The sequence below is a fragment of the Geotrypetes seraphini genome, chromosome 7, assembly GCF_902459505.1.
Source record: "Geotrypetes seraphini chromosome 7, aGeoSer1.1, whole genome shotgun sequence".
Classification (NCBI taxonomy): domain Eukaryota; kingdom Metazoa; phylum Chordata; class Amphibia; order Gymnophiona; family Dermophiidae; genus Geotrypetes; species Geotrypetes seraphini.
This window is the reverse complement of record NC_047090.1, coordinates 130,559,962-130,580,706: the sequence shown is the minus strand read 5'-3', so window position 1 is coordinate 130,580,706 and position 20,745 is coordinate 130,559,962. Positions and strand designations below refer to the sequence as shown.

Sequence of the window (20,745 nt, the reverse complement as noted above, 5' to 3'; positions counted from 1 at the left end):
TGTCCAATCTTCCCCGCTGGCAAGTACCCCCCCCCCCCCCCGCGCAGTCTTGCACCCCTCCCCCCAGTGGGAGAGATGCACCAGGGAGGGGCCTGAGGCTCTGATTAACTCAGGTTGTATAAGGTCCCTCCCATGGCCAATCAGAGCTTCAGGCCCCTCCCTGGATGCATTGTGAAGGAGTCTAAGGCTCTGATTGGCCCAGATGCCCCATAGGAGGGGCTTTATGCATCCAAGCCAATCAGAGCCTTAGACCCCTTCAGCAAAATCACATATACTGCTTAAACAGCCAGTTAGCATCAAAGCAGTTAACATAATAAATAAGTTAAAATAGTAAAAAGAACTCCATTAAAAATAGGAAAGGAAAGAAAAAAGAAAAAAAAAATCACTCACAGATCTATATAGCATATAATAACTCATGCATACTTTATAATATATCTATGCAATCCATATGTGTAGATGCATAAATATATATATATATATATATATATATATATATATATATACTCTATATAGTACCGATTGAAACCTTGAATTCCAGTCCAATCAATGTAAAAAAACTAGTTGAAAATAATGGCCTTTAAATGTCTTTAAAATTGATTAAAAATTATTTCTTTCTTAAATCCAGTGGTAAACTATTCATAAAGCTGGGACCAAATAAAAAAATGCACACTTTCTAGCACACACAAGATGAGCCTTAGATATATGAGTTACAGTTACTCTATTGTAGTTCAATGATCTTAATAATTGTCTAGGTGCATCAATTAGATGAACTAGCACCACTGAGAGAAAGAAAAACAAAGACTCAAAATAAATGGTTTCATAAGGGACTGTGGTTACTTAGTTAAGAAGGGCAGAAAGAATTTGGAAAAAGAAAAGAACTAGTTCATTTTTAGGTCGGTGTAAGAATATCCAAAGCATTTTTAATAGGGAGATAAGGAAAGCAAAAAAGATTATTTTCTATGGAAAATAAAAGATGCAAGAATTCCAACTAAACAACTATTTTCTATAGTATCAGCTTTAAAAAATGGGGGAGTCTAATAATAGAACCAGAATAATGCCAGAGGCATTACTTTTACAGTCAAGGGGAAAAAAATGGAACATCAAATAATGTTGAGTTAGATAGGGATGAATCAAAAGAGGATAGTATAAAACTAGGAAAATAAAAATGGTCAACTTTTCAACAGCCTACGTTGACAAAAGTAGATAAACTTTTGAGTAAAATGCATGTTACTTTTTGTGAGTTAGATCCAATCCCATCACAATGGCTATTGTGCTCTAGACATGGGCTATCGGCTTTGGCTTTAAATATGATACATAGCAGTTTAAATAAGGGTTCTGGAAAAAGGAAGTTATTAAACCTATTTTAAAGAACAAAGATCTAGATATATTTAATCCAGCTAGTTATAGGCCAGTTTCAAATTTTTGTTTTTTAGCAAAACAGACAGAGCGGATAGTTTTAGAGCAATTGGTCTCTTATATTGAGTCAACAAAGGTTCTAAAATCAAGACAGGCAGGATTTCGAACTATACACAGTCTTGAGACAGTTTTAGCAGGTTTCCTTAGTGAAGTTCACTCTATCTTTGATCACGGGAACTTCGCTATGGTAATATCTTTAGATCTGAGCTCAGCATTTGATCTAGTTGACCATGAACTTCTATTGAGATTGCTCCATGAGAGGTTTAATAGGAGTGGTTTGGGATTGGTTTGCAGCCTTTCTCAGGGATCGTACTTTTAGAGTAGTTACAGATGGGTCAATATCCAGTGATAGATTATTGGACTGTGGGGTACCACAAGGTTCAGCCCTTTCACCTATTCTGTTTAATATATTTTTGAGTCCTCTTGCAAGACTAATTCAGGAAATAGGAATCAGTACATATATCTATGCAGATGATATTTTGCTGGTATATGATTTATCCCCTTCAACATTGGATCTGAGCCCTCTTTTGGATGGTTTGGATAGGATAGAAGAATGGTTGGGGGGACATGGACTAGTACTGAATATGTCAAAAACAGTAGCATATTGTATTTCCGGTAACAAGGTAACACCACAACTAGATCTTTCACTACACCATCAGCATAAAGAGATAGTAGATAGTTTTAAATATTTGGGAATTATAACAACAATAATAATAATTTTATTTCTTATATACCGCCCTGCCATTAGTTCTAGGCGGTTCACAACAGTAGATAAATACAATCGTATACACATTTCTATGGGCAGAATTTTTACATCATGGTTAAAAAACAACATAAACATGCTAGTATTAATATTTCAATTAAAAATACAACCTAATTGAAAAAAAAAAAAATTACAAACACGGCATGATAAAATCATTAAGAAGCTTGAAGATCAACATTCTTGGTTATCAAACAGATGAGTTTTTAATAATTTCCTAAATATAGGATAAGAATACGCCTGAGCAATCAAAGGGCTTATCCAGGAATCCACTTTCCCTGCCTGATATTCCAAAGTCCTATAATTGACTGTCATTTGAATTTTGAGAAGCAGGATTCATCTACAGTTGTAAACGGATTTGGGGCATTAAGACAACTTAGAGCTATTCAAGATTTCCTGGATGAGAAATCATTACATACTTTAATCCATTCTTTTGTTCTATCTAAATTGGATTGTGGCAACTTGGTATATAAGGGAATAACAGTTGGGCAACTGAAACGTTTACAAACAGTACAAAATGCGACAATTGAGCTGTTAAGTTGCGCACACATCTATGATCATATAACTCCATTATATTTGAAATTCCATTGGTTACCAATGGAATTTAGAATTAAATTTAAAATCCTAATGCTGGCACATAGGGCATTATTTGAGTTACAACCATTATATCTCTCTAATCTAGTGTTATTTTACACACCTAGTTGCTCGTTGAGATCTTTAAATGACAATAGAGTAGCTGTTCCCCCATATCTCAAAGGCTCACCTTGCCTCAACTAGAAATGGTGCATTTTTCTACTTAGTTCTAATATCGTGGAACAATATACCAGTAGAGTTAAGGAAGGAAGAATCTTTCAAAATTTTAAGAGACATCTAAAAGCACATTTTTTTCAAATGGCTCTCCCGAATTGAATAGTAGAATGGGGACCGCAATCTGCCTTAATTTGTAATAATTTGTACTGATTCATGTTGATTTGGATCTATTTATTTCATCTAACAGTTTTAGTGGATATGTTTTAGAAATGTTAATTTCTTTGAAGCTCTCAAGCTTTCTCACTGGCGGATCTGTGAAGTGTGCTGTGCCGGGAGTTGTATTAAGACCTACACCAAAATATGACTGCTATCAGGCCGCTTCAGAGACTTTTCTGTCTCTTAAATTTGTTTTATTTAATTTTTAAATCTTCTTTCATTCTTTCTGTTTTCTATTTCTTTGATTTTTGATCTTGGAAATGTGTTACATGGTGTTATTAAATATTTTTAGTTTATCAGGTACTTTAGCTAGATTGTAAGTCTTCGGGACAGATAGGGTAGTTTTTCTCAAGTACCTAATTTCATTTTAGTTTGATACTTTGGAAACCACTTAGGTCAGTAAAATGCAGGAGCGGTATACCAAATCTTAAATAAACATAAACATAAAATAAAACTAAGGGCTCCTTTTACAAAGATGAGCTAGCGGTTTTAGCGCGTGCTTAGTGCTTGCTAAAATGCCACGCGCACTAGCCGCTACTGCCTCCTTTTAAGCAGGCGGAAATTTTTCAGCTAGCGCGCGCTATAGTGTGCGCTAATCTTGTGCGTACGCTAAAAACGCTAGCGCAGCTTTGCAAAAGGAGCCCTAAGCCCCTTTTTACAAAACCGTAGCGTTTTTTTAGCACCAGCCACTTTTAGTAACCTCTCCGATGCTCATAGAATTCCTATAAATGTTGGAGCTGTTACCGCCATGGCCAATGCTAAAAACCGTGCAACAGTTTTGTAAAAAGGGGGAGTGGGTTAAATTTGAAAGATATGGTGGTTGTCGCTCAAACAGCATCTGTATTTTATCGGTAACCAACTGTGAGGTAAAAAATAATTAACCATGAGTCTTTATTCATAAGTTCCTAATACTCTCCTCTACCTTTTGGATTAAAAATATGAGATGAGAACAAGTTATTATTAATTTCCAGTAATGTTGTTCTCTTTCAATTTTGTACTTGGAAAGGAAATGCTACTGTCTTGTTAACAAGAAAATCTCTCAGTCCCTCAGCTAGCAGAGTTTTGGAACATTGGAAAGGTGCTGCCCTTTGGGAAGAGTGACGAATGTTTAGTACTCTAGTGACGGATCATTACACTTTAAGAGGAACTGTAATTCAGTGTCATAGGGACTTTGGAGGCAGCTGTTGACACAGGAAAAAAAAATGAGAAACTAGCACCAATAAATGCTAGTTTTTTCTTTTATTGACAGATTGGAATAGGGTTTTGGACAGTAATTTACAAGGCAATATAAAACCTAGGGGAGAACAGAGAATGTAGAAGCAGTACTTTTCTAAAAGGTTGTTTTCATGATTAAAGCCTGTTTTACATGCAAAAAATCATCTTATAACATCGCAGGGCTCTATATCTATATGTATACCAACAATATTGGACCTGATATTCAGAGGTATTTATCTGGATCTGGATAAAGACGTCTGTTATTGGAAAAATAGCTTAGTGGCAAATGGCTTAGTGGCTTAGCTGGCACTGGCTGTGTATATTCGGTGGCACTGTCCAGACAGTATATCCTCGCACACCATCTTTGCCCACCACTACCCAGATTATTTTGGGGCATTGTGTAGGCGGAGTGAGAGTGGAGCTGGCAGTTATCTGGATAAGCAATTTTCAGATTGCTAACCGGATAATTATCTGAATATACTGTTTAATATGTATTTGCAATGGTTGGGGCCCCAATATCTGACCATGCCATGTTTTCTCATACAATGTTCTTCTACACTCTACCATACTATTCGCCATCTTTGTCCTACTATACTATACGCCAAATTTGCCATATTATGTTTGCCACACTATTTACCATGCTTCATTCTCTCAAGCCATGTCTGCCACACAATAGGGTTATGGTGAGATGTACATCTGGCACCCTTTATGTGAAGTTCAAAACAGAGCCTTCTAAGGTGTTTCACTGTTCTGTTGTCATGCCTATGTGGCCATTCCATTATAATGCTGACCCCTCCCATGTCTAAATGGTGCTGATTTGGACGTTTTTAAGTTGGACTTTTTGTGGTCGAAAATAGTGAATAACTAGATGTCCTAATGGTCTAGATGTTTTGGCAGCCAAGACATCCAAGTAGGCGATTTGCAAAAAATATATATATATTTGAACGTCCTGTTCAAAAATGGATGTTTCTCCACTTCCGAATTTGGACATTTAGTGGGAAGCATCCAAATTCGGACTTAGACGTTTTATCGAAAATGCCTTGCTTTGTATATGTGTGTGTGTGTGCATGCATGTGCACACACGCGTGTATAATAGATGATGTTTCTTCTGGAAGTAGTATCTCCAAATGGGGTAGTTTTGTGTGTACCCAGCATGTCATGGAAGTAATGATCCTCACTTCAAACCACGGTATGTGAAGTATGATCTCAGAAATTGAAACCATTTCAGATAGAAAAAGAATATACCATGGACATAAAATGTGATGTAAAACTGACTGATTTCATTTAATCCGATTCCAAATGAATGTATACTTATTTTATTTGCATGGCACTGTAATCCAAATAGCTGCAATGTGTTCATTTCGGTTTATACACACTGAAAGCAACTAATGCTCCAATCTGTTTTTTACAGATCCACCTACCGTAGAGCCAGCGTTCATGGAGATTAGGCAGGGATTGGAGCAAAGTCTGACAATGAGCTGCAGGGTCCTGAGAGCGTACCCAACCAGGGTCCTGAAGTATGAATGGAGATTGGGCAGCAAGTTGCTTAGGAATGGCCAGTTTGACTCCCAAGATTCTACCGAGTACACAGTTAACATTATTGCGAAGGAAAACTATGGGACTTACAACTGTAGCATCATCAACGAAGCTGGGGCTGGGAAATGCAGCTTTCTACTTACAGGTAAGCTTCCTAAGATATGCTCATCTAAATGTACGTAACTGAAAGTCATTATGGCAGGGGTGTCCAATCTGCGGCCCAGGGGCCGCATGCGGCCCCGTGAAGTATTTTGTGCGGCCCTGGTCGAGGGCGATGCAGTGTTTTCCTCTGCTGCCCCCGGGTGTTTACCGTCTTGCCGGCTCCCTCCTCTGTCTTGCTGCAGTGTTTGCGCGTTTGTGCAACCCCAGAAACATTTTTTTTCGGCCAATGCGTCCCAGGGAAGCCAAAAGGTTGGACACCCCTGCATTATTGTATTTCAGTGCAAGACAATGTTTGAGCCGATACTCCAAAAAATGTTGCATTTACTGGCAAAAGTATCCCTTTTTTAAATCTGTGGATTTCTGGCCACTATAGAGGCAATTCTGTAAGTGGGCACCAGAAAGTTGAAGCATGGATGCAGCGCACTGAGGGCCCAATTCTATAAATGGCATAAAGTCAGGCGCTGAGGAATGCAGCGACTAGCATCTGTCAATCTTAAGTTAGGTGCCATTTATAGAATTGCCACCCAGAAAAGGAGAGAAAGTTAATGTATAATTGGTGTTATGTAATTACAAAACAAGGAATAGAGGACCTCAAACACCCAACCCTCACCCTCCAATGAGAGGCTACTGGGGTGTGATTTTTATCATTGGTCCAAAAAAACCTTGTTTATTTTTAATTTAAATATTTTTACCTATTTTGTCAATTTAATTTATTAAATGCAAAAAAAATCCAGTGAATTAATCACCAAAATTTAAAACTGTATCCACATATTCGTAGGAATCCCAATAAAGGCACTTAGCTTTATGTTGGAATGGGACAAAAAAGCCCAAAGAGATCCTTGTTTGAATCAGCTTTTATAAATCAGCACAGCAGACACAAGAGAAAAGTTGCATCATATTATTCCGGTGGATTGTGAAAGATGGCTTTTCTAGTGGTCAGTTATTTTGCATTGCACCCAAATAGAAGATCCTACCTTATCATGGTAGACACAAAGAAAACAGAGAAGGCGACCAGTGGTCCTCTTTATTGTAGTCAAGACTCAACATGTGCGTGTTTTGGTTGTGGGGCCTGCCTCAGAAGTCTTAGTTTCAATATGATGCAACTTTTCTCTTGAGTCTGCTTTTATAAATCAATACATCCAAGTCCAGTCCGACGGCAGCTCAACCGTTTCACAAATTTACTGCTTCATCAGGGACACTTTGTGAAAATCGTGGAATAAGTAGATTTCCAAATACTGTTTGTTTTAGCATTACCATATGGAGCAGGATCCTACATGCTTCATTTACTTCTTTTGGAGGGTTGGGTGTTTGAGGTCCTCTATGCCTTGTTTTTGTAATTACATAACACCAATTGTCCATTAACTTTCTCTCCTTTTCTGGGTGACATTGTGTATATTTGAGAGAGTTTTTTTCTCTTCTCTTAGAGCCTGTTTTACAAAGCCGCGCGGCAACAGCCCTTTAAATCTCCATGGGCTTCGGGGCTGTTACTGCGCTGCAACCGCTAGCGTGGCTTTGTAAAACAGGCCCTTAATGTTGTGTTTATAGAACTGCACCTGGCGGCACCTAAAGTGGACTTAGGTACCGGTAGGTGTCTAAATCTTAGACGCCCTATATTTATACCAGCATTTTCGTATCCTAAATACCAGCACAAAATACGCCCACAATCTGCCCCAAAGCACACCTACTCTCTGGCAAGTGCCTTGGACGAAGCGCTTACCTGAAATCTAAGCTAATTATGAGGTGCTGATTGCTTGTTGGCACCAATTAAGCTTTTTAGATAATGTAGATGCCTACATCTACTGCGTATATAGAATATTAACACATAACACATGTATTTGTACACATACCCATATATGTGCTAGCAGGGCACTAAGGCCTTCATTCTAGAAAAGACGCCTATAGTTAGGCACCTAGATCCAGCATGCTTAGCCGATCTAGGGACCTAACTTAATTTTCTTTTTCTTTATTTTGTAATTCTTTATTAATTTTCAATTCAAATACAAAGTGCAAAGAATAAACAATCAAGTTTAAGTTTCAAGTTTTATTGTGTTTAATATACTGACCATCAACATGTATCTGGCCGGTTTTCAATGCTAAAAAAAAAAAAAAAAATTAAATAAAAGGTAAAATAATAATTATATATATATGAGGGAGGAGTGAACATTATAAAGACGATAAACAAGAACTTACATGAATTTGAGGGTAATAAGAGGAAGGAAGAGTCAATAAATACATTATTAAAATGAAATTTAAAAGAAAGGGAGGAGGGGGGGAGGATATAACATCAGGGATAGGGTCGCTTCATAAAAGCGGTTGAGATGATTTTACTGGTTTTGGGAAAGGAAGTATTTAGAGATTATGATATGCATCTTGAAAAAGAAATGTTTTTAGTTTGGTCTTGAATTTAATGAGAAGATTTTCATGACATTAAACAGCACTTACATCCAAACAAATAGTAAAACAAAGTACATTCCCCCACCCTGGATATGTATAAAAATCAATCAGGAATTAAAGGCTTATTCGATTAATCAGTTTTAACAATTTCCACTAATGGACCCCAAGTTTCTTTAAATTTTTTATGATGTCCCAATTGTTCAGAATTCATTTTTTCATATCTGTAATATTGACCGAGTTTCCCACCAAAAGTTAAAGTTCAATCTGTCCCAGTTCTTCCAGTTTCTTGTTATTAACTGCGTAGCTACACCCGTCATAATAATAAGTCTGGTTTTTTTTCCATCAATTGGACTCTTAGGTTACAATAAAGTCCCAAATAAAACAATATCATACGACAGTAGGATAGAAACTTCTAATATCCTATTAATTTTTCCCCAAATAGACTTCCAAAAGTCGAGTATCAAGGGACAATAAAACAACAAGTGATCCATTGTCCCTACTTCAAGATGACAGTTCCATCATCTATTATACTTTGAATTATCCAACTTTTGTAAACAAACTGGGGTCCAAAAATTCTATATAACAGAAAAAAACAAGTTTGTCTCATAGATGCTGAAGCTGTACATCTCGTTCTCCAAGTCCAATCCGTGGCCATTGAGTAGCAGAAATCTGCTGCTTTATCTCAATGCTCCAAATGTCTCTTAAGCTTGTTTTTTGTTTTTTATTCAAATATTCAGATATTAATTTATAAACTAACTTAATTTTCTTAATTGGCGCATTTGCACTGCTAATTGAAAGCACCATTACAAAAATGATTACAAATCAATTTTTTAAAAAATTATCGGGGGTCACGTGATGCCGGGCGCTTGAACGGACGTGTCTCTCCACAGCTCCGGGCCATGCCGACGTAAATCTGCACAATACCCTTAGTATTTTTAGTGCTTCACCGCTCTCAACGATATCTTTGAAAGTCTCTCGCTTTGCTGACTAAGTGGAGCGTTTCCCCGGAGTGCCTGGTACGTGCAATGACCGCTAAACCGCAGCGCGGCACTCGGGACAAAGTTAAGCAGCAGGAACCAAAAATGGCGGAAAGCCACGAGGTTCCCATGTTTACGCTGCAGGAGGCCGCAGTGCAAGAGCTGACTCGCTCTCTGACTCTGGTGATGGAGGACAAGCTTGCTAAAATACACACATTTATGGAAGATATCAAAGAAAGTCTGGACTCACATTCGGGTCGCTTGCAGCGTGTAGAAGATCTTGTGGCACGCCAGGAAGATCAGGCTGCTAACTTTGAAGAACGGCTGCGTGCCCTGGAGTCCACTAATAAAACCCTGCAGGAACGCGTGGATGATCACGAAAATCGAGGGAGGAGAAAGAACCTGCGAATCATAGGGTTTCCTGCATCAATTTGAGATGTAGATCTCCGCAAGTGCCTAGAGAGCTGGTTGCTACAGATTTTGGATCATCCGGACCCGGGCCTGCCTATTCAAATCGAGCGGGCACACCGCGTGAGCCAAAGGAAGGATGATGAAACTCGACCGCGTCCTGTGCTCACCCGGTTCCTTAATTTTGCGGTTAAGGAACGGATCCTGGCTCACTACCGCAAAGGGGTGGATTTTATCTACGATGGCCGCAAAATCTTGATCTTCCAAGATTTTCCCCCCCTAGTTTCCTCCCGGTGCAAAGCGATGGCGCCTCACTGCAACACCTTGTATCGCCGTAACATCCGTGTATCCCTCCTCTATCCAGCCCGGGCTCGGGTTTTTTATAACAATAAAGTTCACTATCTGGAGACGCCAAGAGAGTTGGAGCAGTTCGTTCTACAATTACCAGCGCCTGTACACCGTGAATCTGTAACCACCTGAACTCCTGTGTTGGGGGCTTAGATTTCTGCTTGGCAGCATGGCCACATGTGTTTCTCTTTGAGCCGCCATTGTTGAGTGAGTGAGGGCTGGCAACTGTTGGTCTTGATTTCAGCCCCTCAACCTGAGGCAGTGTTTGTCCAGGTGGCTACCCCGTTTGCTGGCAGGACTTCAGGAGTTTGCTTTTTCTGTGTCCTTTTATTACTGTAACCTTGCCTAGGCCGAGGATATGTTGCCACTCTCTCCCTATTTGCTTTTTCTTTCCTTAAATGCTGACATGAAGCTATTTTTTGTTATTTTTTGATCTTTTTTACTCTTGGGTTTTGCTGGCTTTGCCTTTACTATATGTGCGGGGTATGGCCTGGGGCTGTTATCTGTTATTTGTTACTTGCTTTTTTTCTTTCTCACTGCCTGTTGTTGATCTGGGAAGATTGTATGGTTCTGGGGGGAGGGGGGGATGGTTTGTATGTGGGGAGGGGAATGCATGGGGGGTTTGTTTGAGTATGTATGTTTGGGTTATGCTTGCGGTTTGTGTTTTTGGATGTTTGGCTCACGTATTCGCTCCTACTGAGCATTTGTGTACTGCTGTCACATATATGTGGAAGGGGGATATGGCTGGGACGTCCCCCGCTCCGTGTCTCTGTACGTACTTGTTAGCTTTGAAATAGCTACAACATATGTAATGCTATGTCTTCTTTGACTGTGACATCCCTTAATGTGGACTGGATCCACTCTCCCATTAAACGTGCCAAAATTCTTACATACCTTAGAAGGGAACGCACGGACGTAGCGTTCCTCCAGGAAACACACTTTACAGACGAGGAACATCGTAAACTGAAGCGGGATTGGGTGGGACAGATTGGCTTTGCCTCTTACAGCTCCCGACAACGTGGGGTGGCTATCCTCATACATAAAAGAATTCCGTTTACTATTCTGCAACAGGTCTCAGATCCCGAGGGGAGATTCGTTTTGCTAGTGGGAGAATTATGGGGTCAATCAATTGTTTTTTGTAATGTCTATGCCCCTAATACTTATTTGCACGTTTTTTTCTCTCACTTGTTCACCATCCTGGCCCATCATACTTCTAGCTTACTTGTGTTAGGGGGTGATTTTAATGTGACTGCTAACCCAGCTCTAGATTGTCAACCAGTGAGAGATGCCCCTAAGGAACATTTCAATAGGGGCGTGAACTACCTCATGAGGGAATTGGGCTTACTGGATGTTTGGAGGACTCTCCACCCCGAAGAGCGTGATTTTTCCTTCTACTCCCACCCTCATCTGTCCTACTCTCGTCTCGACTATTTTCTTATTTCCGAACTTTGGTTTCCCAAATTTGCCTCAGCCACTATGCTTGCTCCGACTTTATCTGACCATTCCTTACTTAATATTACTCTTCAGTTTTTGCAGTCCTCCGGTGAACGCATATGGCGTATGTCTCCACAGTTATACACCGATAAAGAATTTCATGAGTTTTTTTCCAAAAAGTGGGAGGACTTTTTCCTCACAAATTCTGTTTTGGATGTGGGACCAGTCGTTTACTGGGAGGCTGCAAAGTCTGTCATGCGAGGTCACATTTTGGCATACTCCTCCGCTTTGAAGAGGTGCCGGGAGGGCGAACTCCTCGCTTTCACACGGGAACTGCAGGAGCTTCGCCGGGTACACATCTCCCAACTTAATCCTTCGATCAAGTCTTCTCTGAAACAATTGAAAGATAAGATTAATCATCTTCTTGATGCACGAGCCCAACGCAGCATATATTTTTACAAATATAGACTACACGTCTGGGGTAACAAAACGGGACGTATGTTAGCAAACCTGGTTAGACCACCCAAGGCCAAACATGTCATCACCGGTATCAAAGACAGGACGGGTCGACTTCACACTAACCCTAAAGATATTTCGGCTCACTTTGTCCGTTTTTATAAGGATCTCTATATGGCTTTTCCGGTTGACTCACTGGCCCGAGAGGACTTTTTTAGGAATCTCCCCCTGCCATCTCTATCGGAGAAGCAGAGGTGCACATTGAACTCCCCTATCTCGGGAATGGAACTTCAGGTGGCTATTGGTAAACTCACCCTTGCAAAGACACCGGGCCCTGATGGCATGGGGCCGGAATTTTACAAATTGTTGCCCCCAACGGTCTTGCCGGCTTTGCAAGCCTACTATACTGGCCTGCTGACCGATCTCCCACCTGGGGACACACATACTCGAGCTCATGTTATCCTTCTCCCCAAACCAGGCCGACCCCAGGACCAATTGGGCTCATATCGACCAATATCTCTCCTCAACCAAGATGTTAAGATTTTGGGTAGTATACTGGCGGCTCGTCTTAATACTTTTTTGCCGGAGCTGATTCACGAAGATCAGGTCGGTTTTGTCCCCGGCCGACATGCATCCCTGAATCTCTTGAAGGTTTTATCGGTTTTGCAGGCCTCCCATGAGCCGGGGGACAGGGCCCTTATCGCCAGCCTCGACGTGGAAAAGGCATTCGATATGGTCTCCTGGGAACATCTTTTTTGGGTCATGGGGCAGTTTGGCATCACTGGTGATTTTGTTCGGTGGGTAGCGGATCTTTATAATCGACCATCTTCGCAGCTTTTGGTGAATGGGGAATTGTCTGCCTCCTTTCCCTTAGGACGTGGTACCCGTCAAGGCTGCCCATTATCCCCTCTCCTATTCTTGCTATCATTGGAACCCTTGGCACAACGTATCCGTCAAGACCCGTGCCTTGAAGGTCTTCGTGTGGGGACTCATGAATTCCGCATTAGTCTATTTGCGGATGACATGCTTCTTTACATTAATCATGCGGACATCAATATGCCACGTCTTATGGCACTTATACAACTATATGGGCGTTTCTCGGGCCTTAAGATCAATTTTGAAAAGACGGAGGTTCTCCTGCTTGGGACGTCGGGTAAACCACGTTGGACGGAGACCCTGGGTGTGGGAGTAGTCCCTGGGAAACTTAAATACTTGGGAATCCTGTTGTATTGTGACCCTAAGCGTTTATATACAGCTAATATCACTGCTGCGCTTGGTAAGATCAAAAACCTGTGCCACCGATAGCGAGCTTTGCCATTGTCCCTTATGGGTAGGGTTGCATTGGTCAAGATGGTGCTATTCCCCAAACTATTATATCCTCTCCAGACCATTCCCTTTTGGGTATCCTCTTCTGATGAGCGTTCATATCTCGCTACTATTAGATCCTTTATTTGGCGAGATGGGGCGTCCAGAATTAGTTTTTCCAAACTTCTCCGAGCCAAGCAGCATGGCGGCCTAAACATCCCTGACCTACGCGCGTACAATGTGGCAGCTTTATTTCGATGGATACACCCACATTTGGCACCTGACTCCTGTTCTTCTTCTCCGCCTACGAGTCTCTTGGAAACCTGCTGCAACCCTCTATCTTTTTCCTCTTTTCTCCATGGTTGTTCTGGTGAGAGTTCTGGCATCCCCTCTTCCTCCTCTTCCTCGTTCTTCCTTCCTTTCCTCTTTTCATTTCGGAAGGCTTGGGTATGGTGGCGTAGGAAACAGAACCAACTGCCCGGTTTTTTCCCTTTTCTTTCTCTCCTTCGCAATCCTGATTTTCCTCCTGGCATGACACGTTTATGGGGTCTGTCTGACCGAAGAGAGCGGGATATCACTGTGGGGGCGGTTTTGGACATTTGGGGGGGGGGCTCTTCCCTTCATTTTCTCAGGTCCAGGCATGCTGAGGTCTTCCCTCCCATCACATCCATACATATTTAGAGATTCAACACTATCTTACCCCTCAGATTGCTCGTCATGCTGGCCGTTGGGAGAGTGGATCCCTTGATAATATTTTTCTGGAGACCCCATCTTCCATGAATACTATTTCCCGCTGGTACTCTGTCTGCCGAGACCATCAACCTGAGCTGGTTTTGGTGACACTTGCCAGGGATTGGTCCTCTGAGCTGGGTAGAACTGTTACTGTACAGGACCTGCATATGTTTTTTCAGAACATCTACCTATTGGTAAAAGCAGTATCTCTTCAGGAGACACAGTTTAAAATCCTCCATAGAGCGTACATAACAAGAACTCGTGGGGTACGCATGCACTTGTAGGCTGATGCTCTTTGCATCCGCTGCCATAAAAGTCCAGGTACATTTCTTCATACCTTTTTTGACTGTCAGGCTCTCACGTTCTGGGGCAGGGTACATCACTGCCTTGAACAGGTACTTCAATGCACTTTTGTTTGGAACTGTGTAGCGCTGCTGCTAGGGGACGTCCAGGACTTAATTCAACAGGGTGTGGACCTCCCAGCTCAGAAATTTATCCTGCATGCTGTTCTTCTGGGCAAGAAACTTGTATTGCAGCAGTGGTCTACTGCAGAGGCCCCTGCCTTCAGTTTATGGCTTGCTAGAATGAAGATGCAAGCCAGATTTGAACTCGACTCTTATTCCTCCAGATCTCAAACTGTGTGGACTGCTTATTGTGCTTTATGGGAACGTTTTTTGGCTTTGCCTCCTTCTGCTCCCTCACCTCTATGATTTTTGTTCTCCCAACGTGGAGGGTTTGAGTCCTTGAATATACATTAGTTCTCCTGTGAATGTACATTAGTTCTCCTGTGATCTGTTTTTCTTTTCCTGTTCAGCTTATTTGTTGACAGCTATGGTGAGCCTCGATTATTGTGCACATTGTTTGCATTGAGCTTGACTGGGTATGCGTGAGTGATGGAATGTCTGAGTGTTCGTATGTTGGTTTGTCTGATTGTGTTGGTGAATCGTTTGGGGATTCCTGTGCTTCTCTATATTTCCTTGTTAAGTAGAAAACGGGCACTTGTGAACCATGCCTTTGTACTGTCAATGCAACTGTTGTCTATGGAAATTATTTCTGCCCATTGCTACTGTTTTGTTATTCGATGTTTTGGCATATTACGCATACTGTACATGGTTTTACCTGCCTAATAAATATGATATTACAAAAAAAAAAAAAAAATTATCAGTAGACGCCTGCCACCTCGCGGAAGGGGTCTACACTGAGGCACCTACACAAAAAGTAGACATGGCTAGGGGTGGTTTCGGGGCAGAGTTTGGACAAGGAATGACTTAGGTGCATTCATGTAGGTCAAGAAAACCCTGGCCTACATGACAGCATGCCTAAGAATTCAATGTCTAGCGGCACCTAAGAAGTCTACAAAATCTTGAGTGGTGTAGAACGGGTACAAGTGGATCGATTTTTCACGCTGTCAAAAATTACAAAGACTAGGGGACACTCGATACAGCTACAGGAAATTACTTTTAAAGCTAATAGGAGGAAATATTTTTTCACTCAGAGAATAGTTAAGCTCTGGAACACGTTGCCAGAGGTTGTGGTAAGAGCAGATAGCATAAGGTTTGGACAATTTCCTAGAGGAAAAGTCCATAGTCTGTTATTGAGAAAGGCTTGGGGAAGCCTCTGCTTGCCCTGGATCAGTAGCATGGAATGTTGCTGCTGTTTGGGTTTCTGCCAGGTACTAGTAAACTGGATTGGCCAACATGAGAACAGGCTACTGGACTAGATGGACTATTGGTCTGACCCAGTAAGGCTATTCTTATGTTCTTATGACATCAGGCCAAATACTCTCACAGTGATGTGAGAATATGAAGGCCTACTTCTCGGAAAACTTACAGAATACTCGTATGTAAGTTATGTACCTGCACTTTGGTTCCTGTACTTACACAGCTCTATGTCTGGTATAACTGCAGGATCCTAAATGTTAGGCACACAGATACCAGATTATGCTTGTGTTCTACAAAGGAACTTAAGTGCCTAGGTGTCCTTATAGAATGGGCACCTACTGTGAAGTCTCAGGGCATCTCCTAAATGGAGGTGCGGTTATAGAATTGCCACCTGTCATCCTCTTTCTATAACAGGGTGCTTAACTTTAAGTGCCATTTGCATCTAAAATTCATAGAACTCTTGCACTTATGCGTGCAATACTAGCAGATTACTCGACACTATTCTGTCATTTAAGCAGACAAAACATTTATACCTAGATTTGTGTTCCAAAATTTGGGCTCACTCCTGAGATGTGCACACAAATTAATTGGCTAACAGGGCAATTACTGAAGTTAATTGGTGCCCATTTTGATTTGTGCGTTCATCTGTCTGCACGTGGTTCCAAAACGCATTACACCTAACTCTACTAGCACATAACTCAAAAAGGCACATGGCCATGGGCATGTCAGTGGTGTTCGAAAAGTTGCTCATGTAGTTAAGACAACTGCCTCGGCACACTTAACTTGGGCACCAATTACACCAGGTTTCAGCAGAGGTAAGTCTGGTGCCCAAAGTTAGGCATGAGAATTGGCACCTAAGCGCGATTCTATAAAGACCATGTTCCTATTTTTTTTCTACTGCTGAATTTTGAGCGCCGTTTATAGAATTCCTCACATAGCGTATAAATGGGAGGGGCATGGACGGGTCTAATATTTACATGCTCAACTTATAGAAAACTGTAAGTTACGAGCATAAGTACCATATTTAGGTCCAGAGAAGAGTGACTAAAATGGTTAAGGGGCTGGAGGAGTTGCCATACAGTGAGAAATTAGAGAAACTGGACCTCTTCTCCCTTGAAAAGAGGAGACTGAGAGGGGACATGATCATAACATTCAAGATAATGAAGGAAATAGACTTAGTAGAGAGAACGAGAGGGCACTCTCTAAAGTTAAAAGGGGATAGATTCCGTACAAACGTAAGGAAGTTCTTCTTCACCCAGAGAGTGGTAGAAAACTGGAACGCTCTTCCGGAGTCTGTCATAGGGGAAAACACCCTCCAGGGATTCCAGACAAAGTTAGACTGAACCAGAATATACGCAGGTAAGGCTAGTCTCAGTTAGGGCATTGGTCTTTGACCCTAGGGCTGCCGCGTGAGCGTACTGCTGGGCACAATGGACACTGGTCTGACCCAGCAGCAGCAATATTTATCTGCCATCATGTCTCTATGTTTCTAGTATGCTTCAAGAATGTATGTAAGTGTTCTTATAGAATACACTCACTACCCATGTTAGGTGGGCGTCTTAATCATAGTTCTCATTTACAGAATTGCCCCCATTGTGTTTAATGGCATTGAACACACATATTCATTTAAATAGCTTTTCAGACATTTAATTCAATATAGTCACCACAATACTGAATAGTGGGCCACTGTTTTATAATTTATCGGCTTCCTGTTAGAATGGCGCTCAAAATTTCGCATAGAAAAAAAATCAGTGCTTGGCGCAATTCTACCATTTTACCCTCATAGTACCTACCCCCATTCCTCATTTATACTCTATCCTTCCTAGGCACATCACCCAATACAACTACTTTCTCATTCACACTCCTCAGACAAGATTACAGTTATGATGTTAAAGTGAATGAAAATGTGAATATTATGTATTTTATTGTTTCTATCTCACTTATATCCTAAGTAGTTTACATTGATCAGGTGCTATGAGAGTTTTCCCTATGTGGTCCGTTGGGCTCTCAATCTAACTGTGGTACCTGGGGCAAAGGAGGGTTAATTGACTTGCCAAGGGTCACAAGGAGCGGCACTGGGATCAAACCCCCAACCTTAGGGTGCCGAGTCTGTGGTTCTAACCACTAGGCCACTTCTCCCTTTCTTCATATCTGTAGATACTTGTGTGTAGGTTTTTGCAGAGATGCCAAGAGGTTGGTCCTGTGACAGCAGAAGATGAAATTGTATTAACAAATCTGCTGCTGCTGATGGAAGGAAAGGCTGCTGAGTGAGAGATCTTTACACCCGAGTGGAAGAGTGGGAGATGACCCATGAGAGCGGGAGTCTCCAGCTGAATGCAGTAGACTTGGCAAATCTGTTTTTGTGCTTATAGACAATAGTCAGTTTTAACCAGTACAAATCTCTAGCACTCCTGTTATCATCTACTATATTCTTCCAGAAATAGGATGGTAGATTATGGATGGCATATTCTATGGTACAAGGTTAATAAAATAATGCTTTTGAAAGTCATATAAGATGTTTATAATAGGTTTTACTTTTAAGAATAGGTTCCTCAGTTTATTCTGGCAATTTTCTGATGCCTTCTTTAATAAGATGTGTGAAATGTAGAGAGAGACTCCAAATTCCCAAGATGCATGGCAGATAATTGTGCTCTCAACTGCAGAAGCCTAATTGAATGTCAAACGCAGGGACTAAAAGCACTGGAGATATTTGTTCGTGGTGTAATAATTAAACAGAAATATTTGAAATTATAGAAATGTTTGACTGCTGAGAACTAATGACTAATGTGCAGTGGTTTCCCATGGCTGAATCCAGATTTGTCATAACCTGTCTCAAGAGAATGGTGGCAGGGCAATTAATTTAAAAAAAGTAACGGAGCTGCTGCCAGAGAATGGGGGAATTATAAACAAAGCAAAGTGGTGTTCTATGGGGAGGGGGTGCTGATGCATGTTTCACCGTTATATATTGCTTAGGTTGAAATAAAGGCTAGCGGCTTATCAGGTCCCATGTTTCTCTCATTTTCTGCAGTTACTTCTACATTCTAATTCATAGAAGTGTGAAAATATTATATTCCTCTGTAAACCAAATAGGAGGAGGCAAATGGGGAAATAAAGATCCATTTCCAGTGCTGTTCAGAGAATGTAAAATCAAATAAGGAGGCATTTTGGCTAAGTTCCAAAGCTCGAGCATATCTTATATATCCCCCTATAATAGGGTGGTTAAGGTTAAGTGTTGTATAATGCTAATACATATGTGCATATAAGGAGGCAATTCTCAAAAGGTTGCTTAAAATTAGGCACTGGGATAATGGAACCTGATTTTGTAAAGGCCACTGATCTCAGCATCGGCATCCTTTACAGAATCGCAGCTACATTTCCTGACAGATGCCTTAAATGTAGGCTACAATCATATACTGTAAACACTTGAGTGTTGAAAATATCTCTGATTATTTCTCCAGTATTGTATTTACTTATATGGGATCTGTAGACTGCCATCTAGTCCAGTAGCCTGTTCTCATGTTCTCATGTTTGACAGACGCCGGTTACAAAATCCTGCTTTTAGGCAAAGGACTGGCCCCTCCTTCGCCTAAAAGGTCTGGGTTTGGGCATTTGGGACTAGGGCAAATTTTTGCTCGAGAATGTGGTGTAGGGATAGACGTAGTGGCAGTCTGGGCCAGTAGATTGCTGAACATGCAAGTAGGCCATTCTAAAAAAAAACCCCTCAATTTGGTCTTTTTTTTGAGAATGGACATTTCCCTGTTGCCAACTTTAGCGCCTACTGACTTAGGCCAAAAGGGGATTTAGACATTTTTTTAAATTATGTCCCTCCACATGTATGCAGTGAAACCACATCAAATGTCATTAAAAAAATACCTTGTGAAGGCAACAAAAATTGAACATGCAAGCAGAACTCCACGCAGCTGCAATCCTCGGTGATACCATTTTGCTATAATCAGTTTATAATTAGCTTATAATTAGTTTATAATTCAGCCAGCATTTTGTAGACCTATATTTAAGGCATCTGTCTTGCGTCTATGGAGACACATAGGGATGCTCAAGCACACCCGAGGACACTTCCGGGTGAAACCACACCCACGCCTCACCTTGGGCATACTTGAGCATCTCTATGCGTCTCTGTAGATGTGTGACACACGCCTAAAATGTACACTTCCTTTCCCCTTTTTGTTTTCTAAAAAATGTGTGTCCCAATTGGCTGAGAGATGGTGGTAAGACGCCTACCATCGGGATGCACGTTTGCAGAATCAGGCCAATGCTGCCCAAAAAATCAGAGCTGGAAAAAGCACTTTTGTATAAGCTGCAATTAAAAGTTAGGCACAATGTGTAGAATATCACTTTCACCCGGGAATCATGCCTAAATTTAGGTGCAGCCATCTGCAGCCATGAAAATGTGGTACAAATGCCTGCACCTAAATTTATGCATGGTTACCCGTATTTTATAATTACATGCATAACGAAATAACGTCCCCAATCTGTCTATGACCAGCCCATTTCTGCACCCCCTTTTTTTGACTCATGGGTAAAATGTAATTGATTTTAATAAGCACCAATAATTGCTTGTTAAGAAACCATTTATTGGAGCTAATTATTTTATTATTCAATTAAACTACATGCGCAATTGGGCACGCAATCAAAACCATGTGTTAGATTTTTATTGTTTTTTTTATAGAATTGGGGGGGGGTGAGCGTAAATTGTGCAACTTTAGGCCCAAGTACCTACACTAGCTCAATGGTTGGTGCAAATGTCTATGCCTAATTGTTGGATGTTATGTAACTGCTAGTATTCCACAACCCATCTGTGCAAATTCTGTCCACACCCCTGGCCCACCTATGCCCCTCCTAGGTACATGCCCACTTATAGTTGTACACTATGGATTTGCATGCATATTTTTTAGAATTCTATTGGCAGATATATGTGTAACTCCTAATTAATGCCAATTAACAGCAATTATAGCCA

General features: G+C 41.1%; 1 protein-coding gene across 3 annotated transcripts in view; it reads left to right on the top strand.

Annotated features, from left to right (window-relative positions):
• Positions 1-20,745, top strand: part of MDGA2 (MAM domain containing glycosylphosphatidylinositol anchor 2) — a 1,122,977-nt gene that overhangs the window by 962,736 nt on the left and 139,496 nt on the right. For all 3 annotated transcript variants that reach the window (XM_033952215.1, XM_033952214.1, XM_033952216.1), the window contains exon 9: positions 5,769-6,038. In XM_033952215.1, the coding sequence (XP_033808106.1) occupies positions 5,769-6,038 (270 nt within the window). The remainder of the gene's footprint in view (positions 1-5,768; positions 6,039-20,745) is intronic.